Source organism: Bacillus rossius, chromosome 1, assembly GCF_032445375.1.
Source record: "Bacillus rossius redtenbacheri isolate Brsri chromosome 1, Brsri_v3, whole genome shotgun sequence".
Classification (NCBI taxonomy): Eukaryota; Metazoa; Arthropoda; class Insecta; order Phasmatodea; family Bacillidae; genus Bacillus; species Bacillus rossius.
The window spans coordinates 38,133,597-38,143,142 of record NC_086330.1 but is presented as its reverse complement, the minus strand read 5'-3'; the positions used below and the strand labels follow the sequence as shown (position 1 = coordinate 38,143,142).

Here is a 9,546-nt window from a genome sequence, read left to right as displayed (position 1 = left end):
TTCAGTAATCAATATTAAGAAACAAGTGATAATTTCCTGGGTGTGTTCAAACAACTTTAAAAACTGTACCAAAGTCACCCCCGCTTACGGTACTCAAAAAGTAAAGATTAACCTGAAATTTTTGTGTGTTTGAAAATGTACCGTCATAATGTAAAAATGTGTTACTAATGTAAGACATTTTAGACCAAACAATATAATATTAATTTTTTACAATCCATTTAGGTTAAATATTTTAGTATAAAATTCATGGTAAATAAAACACATCCAATGATATACCATATTAAATAATTAAATTATTGCAATATGAGTTAAGTTTTGTGAATAGGCTAATTGATTTCATGTTTTTAGTTACATTTTGGTGCTAATTGTAGGTACTATGTAAGTTCCATCTTTGAGTTGAATACAGAACCATCGTTTTCACAGAAACTGAATGATAGTAAATTGCTACCTAAAATAAAATGAGATTTTTCTTATATTGAAATTGTATTATTTTCCAGTAAAATCATACAATTAAATTTTTTTCAAATATTCAGCATTTAACATATTATTTTCAAGTTCTTTTTGATTCTTGCAGCCAATGGTTGTGAGCAATGCTCTCACTTGATCTCACTATGGTAAGTGTAAACATTTGTTCCGACAGGATGAGAAAACAGCATAACATCTCTGCTACAACTGTCGACAAGAATACATTAACTAAATAACAACTTTGGTGATAGTTGACCTGGGTGTCTACAAATATCATGTGGAGCAGTTTAGAAATTTTTCAGGCCCTTTTAATACAATATTCTTTAAATTCTTTGTACCACAATATCATTTTTTATATATATAATCAGCAAAATTAAAAGTTTCATGAAAAATATACTACTTACAGGAAAATACCGATTTTGGTAAAATACTAAAGCCTTTTTGAGGATAATTTTCACATAATTTAAGTGAACAGTCTTCAACTATTTAAATATTTACCTATATTAAATGCAATAAAATTGATTTTAGTGCCAATCTGGATAAATTGAAAATTTTTTGCAGAAGTTGGCAGAAAAAAAGCTGTTCGAAATTAGGTAAGTTTTCTGTCTTCTATTACAGTTAGTGCTTATTTCAGGACTTTTTGTGACTTTCATGACCAGTTACTTTTTTGTGACTTGTAGACACCCTGTTTACTAAAGGAAGTCAGAAAATGGCTTTCACACTCAAGATCTGATAAGATTACTCCATAAAAAAAAACTTAAATTAGCAATTGTATGAAAACAATACATTTAACATGTTTTTTCCTAGCAATAATAACCTATGACCCAAAAGTGACATACTGAGACAAAGTGTTTGTAACCAGGGAAAAAAAATGTCTTTCAAGACTGCAGTTTTAAATAACAATATGTAGGGATAAGATTTAACAGTTTTTTTTTTTTTTAGGTCAATTTGGTTTTTAAAAAGGATATTTCAATATAATTGTTTTATTTTTATACATTGTCTTTATTTAAAAAAAAAAAAAAGTGTTTATTTAACAAATATGAAACTCAAATATTTCTTAGTATGCACTTATTTCACCAAAATAGTCTCATTCTGACTGACACATGATTCACTTACACAATAAAACCATTAGTAGTAAGCATGTCTAACACAGAGCTCAGAAGAAAAAAAATCAACAAATTTTTGTGAGATTGAAAAATGTGCCAACATCATTAATGTAAAAATGTGTTACTAATAAGAGATGCAAGATAAAACATTTAGATATTAATTTTTTTCCCAATTCATTTAGTTTTTACATTTTGGTTCAAAATTCATATTAAATCATTTACATACAATGTACCTACCATGGTAAAAGATAAAAGTGTTGAAATCTGAGTTAAATTTTGTCATATTGCTCATTAATTTCATGTTTTTGGTTACACTTTGGTATTAAATGGTCTATTAACTTACATTTCGGTGTTACCTAGTGTATCGACATGCTGTTCGATGTTATTTTGGTTTCAATGCAATTCACTGTATAATTTTGTCCCTATTGATCTGTTATTTTATGACATTAATTAAATAATCTTTTTACCAGTACTAACAATAGTGAACCCGAGACTGCAGCACTTTCCTCCAAGTACACAATAGATATTTAAAAAATTTCAAGAGCAAGCCTCCCGTAAATGAATATGACTTGGCCACAACGAAACTCATCTAAGGTTCGTCATCAGTCACATAATTAATTGCTATATGCCTGTGTCAACACTGGAACATTTCTGAGGTAACAACCTACACGCCAACGCACAGTGAAAGAGTATCGCTAGCCGTGGTTCTCCAAGGGCTTCAAGTCCCCAAGATAGATGGCGTGATGTTGGAACACCGACACCACCGCGTCATCAGTTTTGTTGCATTGGTCATCGAATTCTGGTCCCACTGACCACAGCATCTCTATGTCATACAATTCTCGCGCCGATTTGGACATTATGTGGAGAGCTATATTGCCTGCAAGGAACAAAAGAAAATAGCAGATACTTTCTTACCTTGATATGTATAAAGCCAAAAAAATTTCTTCGAAAAACTTACAACTTTTTTTTCTAGTATATACAAAACTTATTAGGTACGTATTTTGAAAACATAAATCACACTAAGTTAATATTGTCATAAATTTTGTTTTGAACAATTTACAAAACTTATTAGGTACGTATTTCGAAAACATAATCACATTAATTTAATGTGCCATAAATTTTGTTGTGAGCCATTTTATTTACTTTCAACCACAATATCTTTGTAACTGAAAAATTACAGAATAATTTTGGAAAAGAATCAAATTTCAGCAAATTAACTGCTGCTTTCCAAATGGAAAGCTTCAGAGATTTTCAAAAACAATTCTGAAGATGGATCCATCAAATAGTAAGAGAACTTTTCCCATTGTATTAGCAAAATATGTTTAGAACATTATGTTACAAATGTCCTAGCCAGGTATGGATGGACATTTCAACAATCTCCTCAGCCATTAAGGGGGTGCCTCCCATTTCAGGTCATGATTTTATATTTATATCAATCACTGATCAACTTTTAGACTTTTTCAATTGTTTAACTTTCACGAAATGAAAAATATATACAGCGCATACCTTCCGCATAATTATCTGCCAAAGTTACATTTTTAGCGTTTTTGGGTTGTACAAATAAGGAGAATTTAATTTATTGCAGAACTGAAACTTTTTAGGTTTAACTGCAATGCTACTGGCTACTTCATGATATGATTTGCATTTATATCACAAAAACTCATTTCATGTTTCTTGGCTGTCAAAATCGTAACAAATTTGAGAATTTTGAAATGCCAGGTAAAATAAATTAATATTTTCTGAAAGAAATTCAAACCATTTCTTGAAGTGGCCAGTGGCATTGCACTTAAACCTAAAAAGTTTCAGTTCTGCATTTAATTAAATTCTCGTTATTTGTACAACCCAAAAACGTTAAAAATGTAACTTTGGCAGCTGATTATGCAAAAAGTTATATATTTTTTATTTCGTGAAAGTTAAACAATTGGAAAATTCTAAAAGTTGATCAGTGACTGATATAAATATAAAATCTTGACCTGAAATAGGAAAAATAAAGTGCAAAAGTGATTAGGAAGTTGAACCAAGCTAGCCACTTCGAGCACCACGAGTGCTGACGAACTCAAGCAACCTACCCAAGTCCAGAGCTATCCATTCCGTGGCATTCTCCCCTTCTATCCTCGGGACAGGGTCGCCAGGACGCTGCTTCCGTTTGTACACCTTCCTCACGAACTCAGCCAGGGCCCGCCGGTGCCGGTGAGACTTGCCCGTTGCCACTACGATGTGGTCCACGTACTTGAGGTGAGACGGCAGCTCCGCGACGAAGATGTCACCCGCCCGGTCCCTCCTCAGCAGCGCGACTAGCTCCTCCGTGTCGAACACCCCTCGCTCGCCACCTTCACGGACAACAGCAAGCCACTACATCTCAGTGTTCGCAACTGCAACTAAATAAACTTAAACATTGCTTGGTGAACACACTGGTGAGTTGGCAGCATATTAAGAACTGCTAGGTCTGCCGAACAGCATTCAGAATTTTAGAAGAACTTGTGCCATTTAAGGGGCTGCCTACCTGGGTGAAGTGATTTATAAAGTGCTCCAGATATCAGAATGGTGACTGTTTAGAAAAGCAATGTAATACGCTGAAGGCGTATGAATAGTTGTGTTTTCATATTTCATTTTTAGAAGAGAGAAAATGCTTAAAATGTGTATATTCAGATTAATTTTTAGGTAGGCTATGAAACACAGATATAGATTTTTGAAAGCACTCAAGAGACTTGCATTACACCTTTTCCTTCATTTCTCAGCCAGATAGCGTCATGGTATTTGTTCAAATCTCATAGTTGTCCTACGCATGATGGGAAGACAGGACACCAGTTCACAGCCTTGCACTTAAGAGGAAATACCATACTAGAAGCACCAGCACACATCATATTTCTCATCCTGCCTCACTGCATAGATTCACTCCTTACTGGGCAGGCTCCTTAAATAATTCTCAAAAACCATTTTGATGGGTGCCTTTTTTATGAATTATGACGTTGATGAGGTGATCATACCGGAGGCTAGAATGTACCTTAGCAATCACCACAAGGCAATCACCATCGCGTGACTGGGGCAAAGTAGACGAGGTGAGACTGCAGTGGTTCACTATTGCCTTCCAGAGCACATAGGCATAGGGACCACACAACACCAAGTACTGGGGCCTACGAAAGAAAATTTTCCACAAGCGAAAAATCCCCCGACCTGAGTGGGCATTGAACCTTGGAACTTTTGGCTCAGCCAGAAACTTAAACCACTGAACTGACAGGTTGAATGTTTATGAATGGCAATCATCACACTCTCATGTCATTACTGAAATTCCTGTAATATTCAAGCATTAGCAGAGTTTGAATTATACAACATAAAGAATTCTTGAGCTTACAGTAATCAGATTTGTGTTTATTTCCCCTCAAACTTAAAAAATCTGGCAAATATTACTACAAAGTTGGTTTCAATGGTTTTTAATTATTTCTCTTAAGCAATATCTGTTTGACTGTTTTGTAAATCACAGCTAATGAAGGACATAAGTGGTAGATGCTAATGTCAGGTGTATAATCTACATAAGAAATAAAAGAACACAAGAAATGCAACATTCAAAAATTTACATAACGTTTTCAAATCCCTGTTTATAAATTAAGTAAGACTCAAAAACACAATGCATGTATTGACCATATTTCAACTTCTTGCATTCCGGTTTGCGTTTCCATTTTGAATTTGAGTGTTCAGATAACTTTTAAAAATGCAGACGTTACATGTATAGAAAACTACAATTTCCTTTTATTAATTACATGCTTCAAGATTTCACTTATTAAAACATCACAAAGTGAAAGCAAATAAAGCTTTTGAATAAAATTATTAAAATTCAACACATTTTTATGATAAACATTATTTATGAAATCAAAAGCCAGATGAAGAAAACATTTCTTCAGTTCAAGTTGTAGGAATCAGGGGCGTAGCCAGGGGGGGGGTTTAGGGGTTCAAACCCCCCCCCCCCCCTTACCACCAAATCTTTAATTAATTTCTTATTCATCACTCAAACAAATTTCATATTAAAATTAATAAAATTTTTACCATTACAATATTTAAATTTAAGAACCGAAAACTGCTAAAATAGCACTATTTTACACCTTAAAATCCAAATTTTTCCGGGGGAGAAGCCCCGGACTCCCCGCTTTAATACGGGGGGGGGGGGGGGGGGTGCATGCTTCTTAACACCCCCCATACACAAATTCTGGCTACGCCACTGGTTGGAATGGAGATGTATTGTGACTTGCATGATTTATGAACTATCATAGTTTTATAGCATTAGTTACATGTTGCATCCTTCAGTTCTTGAATTTCCTGCGAAATTTATAGATGCAGCCTAAAGGACAAAAGGCAGTTAAAGAGGATAGTGAAAATGTGTACAGTAGATTGAGAGTGTATGGACACCTAGCGAAGGCAGCTGTGTAGGAGCAAGAAAAAAAACTCTAGAATGTCTAAGAGACAGGAGATCATAGGACGTCTTTAATCCTGCATTTTATGGTTCAGCACATTCTATTCAGCATTTAGATTATATCAGGTGGATTCCAGCTGTTCACCTTAGCCGGCATTTTAAACTTGCTTAGAGTTTATGTTGCTGATTTTTTTCTCTTCAGTGCAGTGTTTCCTGCTTTCTAGCATGTTACATTCTATTAGGCATGTGCGAAGCTTTTACTAAGGAATCAATCGAAGCTCATTTTAATATTCTGACTTTGCCAGTATTTTTTTTCTTTTTTTTTTTTTTAATAAAAAAATTATTGGTTGTGAGGCAAAGCTTTATATCTGATGTGAAGCTTCACATTTGTTGCAAAGCTTTAAAACATTAAAAGGCTAAGATACACTAATAAAAATTTTAGATTATTTTTTGCTGTATATTTTAGCTGGAATAAAGTTGGTTACTTAAAAAAATCAAAAGGTGGTACTCCATTTGCTTTTATGAATGTTCAATATTAATATAATACATGGTTATATTATATTTATTGAATGATGTTATACACATACGGCCTAATTGGTTATCACTTAACCAATTCAAACATTATAAACGTTATAAGTTTCTATTTGACTTAAATCCTGTATTTTATAAAATAATACAGCATCGCCAAGAACAATATTCGCAATTCAATTCGACTTTACGAATATTTTAAACATTAGATTTGATATTTGCTTCAAATCAAAAAATTAGTGTTCACACAGGCCTACATTTAATATTTCACATTTTGTAATCTGGATAAAACTATATTGGCATTTGATAATCTGGCAAGGACGAGATCCTGAACATGCCAAATTTAAGACCTTTCACTGAACTAGCAACAACACTGGAAAGTGTAATAGCTTGGATAAGAACTTTGTGCTAGCAATAAATGTGTCGAAGTTTAAGAAAAATTAATAAAGAAGCATCAGCCCAAAAGCAATAGAAAACATAATAATAAAAACTTCTGAAAAGTTTTTTTATCGTTAGGTATTGGCTGTAACACAGCCCATTGTATTTTAACATAAAATTTTAAAAGAAAGAAAGAAAGCAGTTGAATGTGTTTGTGATTTGAAATTGTACAATTACCACAATATATGTTTTAAGAACTTAAAAAATTAGTAAAAACACTGATATACCATTCCGATTCAGGAGCCTTTAAACAAATCCTTACTTGCCACAAAGCCAACATATGAACTGAAGAGTAAATTCCAGCTTTACACATAAAAACCAAGATACATCATCTTGAGGCTTCATTCTGGAAGAGTAAGAACTGCAAAGTACTTAATGAACATGAACATTAACTTTGAAAACGGAATATTCTTTTGGTATTTAAAATTTATGCTGATTTCCAACAAGTGTTCTATGTTCACAAACAGTTTCAGAAACAAAGTTTGGTTAGTTGTCTCCGAAAATTATGATAGATTAATTTCAAACTTCATCGAATGTAAGATCGAGATATTGACATATGAAAATATTTCACCAAACACGAATATTCTCTGTCTGATATGCAATATTAGAATTCAAGATTTCTTTCAATATATTTTTGGTGGAAATGCTTTCCTAAAAAATGGAAATTTTGAGTCGTTTTGGTGGATTTTGTGTCAATTTTAGATAATTTTGAGTCATTTTTGACAATATTGGGCAAATTGTGAGTATTCAAGTAAATATCAAGGTCAAAGTAAAAGGTAAAAATTATCCAAGAGGCCGCCAAGACGTAACAATCCAAGATGGCGGACCCCGGAACCAGGCATCTAGCAACACCACCTGACGCAGGAGCCCCTTTTATATACTAATAAAACGTTATGTCACATACATTTTACTTTTGCGTTAATAAATGTAGAATAAATATATACAATATATTATTGTAAAATTAATTGAAATTATCATTGATTAAAACAATTAATTTTTAATGTATAAAAAGTCATTATAAAAAAATATAAATAAGTAATTTAAAGTGTTTTTTTTTAATTTAAACTTATGGGAAGATGGATACAAATTTTCGAATTTATATATCACTTTATAATATAATAATAAATTTATAATAATTGAATTTTTCATAGAATATATCTTTAATACTATTTAATATAAATTTAAAACAGGACAACATTAGGTTCTAGAAAAAATATGAGACCAATTACAAGTAATTTCCCTAAAAATGGCTACAGTAACAATTTTTGGACTTTGCGTTCCGTATCAGCAGAAATTATTGATTGCCACTTTTTTTTTTTACCACAATATTTTTGATTTTGAATATATATGCATTATAACACTATTTAATAAAGTGCATACGCTATAAGGAACATTGTCTCTGCGGTGTTCGCTGTTTACTTATAATGGCCAAAACAAAACTTGAAGATCGTAATACCAACAAATTATGTCAGGTCTTGTTGGAATATTTTCTTTTGTATTCAAATTACAAACATAATTAATTTTTATATCAAACTTTTTGCTATGGCCAGGATCTTTATCGGATGTGCTGCTCTCACCAATTATTACCCAAAAAGTCATCTTACGTTTAAGATTAATCCCAGAAAACTCATCTTCTACAACTTCCAATCTTGCAGCTATCTCATCCTGAAACTTGGATCTTTCTTCTTCAATATCTAAAATAATTGGCGAATCTTCATCCCTAAATACTTTATACTTGGATGAAACTGCCAAGGGAATAGAATTGCTCGTCTCTGGTAATTCCCGCTTATCTTTATCTTTAGAATTTCCGCTGTCTTCGTGACAAAACCTGGTTAATGGCAATTTTAATAGTGTTCTTCTATAAATTAAATTATGGTATTCTCTCACAAATGGACCAACGTAATTAAAATATACCATGGGACGTAAGCACTTCAGTACGCAAGTTGACATTTTGTTTATTTATGTTTTACAGGTTAGGGAACCTACAAAATAGACAGTATTCCCTTTTCTATTTTAAGGTATAAAAAATACTGACCTTCATTAAAAATATCTGCTAAATGAATTCTGTTGTTAAATGGATATAATTGTAAAGGCTATATTATATCCTATACTCAAGTTTAGCAGAATTATATTTTATCAATACTCTCTGTATTTTTTACACAAATTTAAGCCAATTTATTAGAAAGTTATTATATATAATATATAGTATTTACACTGGTGGTGACATACTTGTTCTCTCGGTGGGTAGAGGCATATCCGATTCCCAGTGTACAAGTAAGTACAACACATTGCAAACAGTTTGGAATGTGAGATTTTTCCCAGGTGGGGCAACCTGGAAAAACTATTGTCGGATAATGTAACACAATTCATGGGGTGCGAATGGCGCGAATGGTGCGAGAAGTGATTAGTCCACCAATACACCACCCCTATTTACCATCCACCCGCAAACCCCAATGAGAGAAGAAATCAGGTCCTAAAGGTACACGTGTGTTTAAGAGTCAAAGGACCACTTCACTTGGGCGGAACATATCCCCCACACACTACTATGTCTAAGATGATAGGAGAATGAGGCCATGGGCAAATCACCTGCCGCCATCTTGCAAA

The 9,546-nt window shown here is 32.9% G+C and overlaps 1 protein-coding gene across 1 annotated transcript; it reads right to left on the bottom strand.

Annotated features, from left to right (window-relative positions):
- Positions 1 to 464: 464 nt before the first annotated feature.
- LOC134534972 (uncharacterized) lies at positions 465 to 8,899 on the bottom strand. The gene is made up of 3 exons (XM_063373747.1): positions 8,547 to 8,899; positions 3,641 to 3,901; positions 465 to 2,448 (listed from the first exon to the last, which is right to left on the bottom strand). Exons 1-3 carry the CDS (start codon positions 8,890 to 8,892, stop codon positions 2,267 to 2,269), a joined length of 789 nt encoding a protein of 262 aa, XP_063229817.1. The 5' UTR covers positions 8,893 to 8,899; the 3' UTR covers positions 465 to 2,266.
- Positions 8,900 to 9,546: the final 647 nt, after the last annotated feature.

Bases quoted from the DNA above. Each gene is read 5' to 3' on its own strand.
- LOC134534972 (XM_063373747.1), bottom strand. From the start codon at position 8,892: ATGTCAACTTGCGTACTGAAGTGCTTACGTCCCATGGTATATTTTAAT. The intron at 3,902-8,546 runs GTAAGATGACTT...TTGTCCGTGAAG, and splicing joins TTCTGGGATTAATCTTAAAC to GTGGCGAGCGAGGGGTGTTC. The intron at 2,449-3,640 runs GTAGGTTGCTTG...TGTTCCTTGCAG, and splicing joins ATGGATAGCTCTGGACTTGG to GCAATATAGCTCTCCACATA.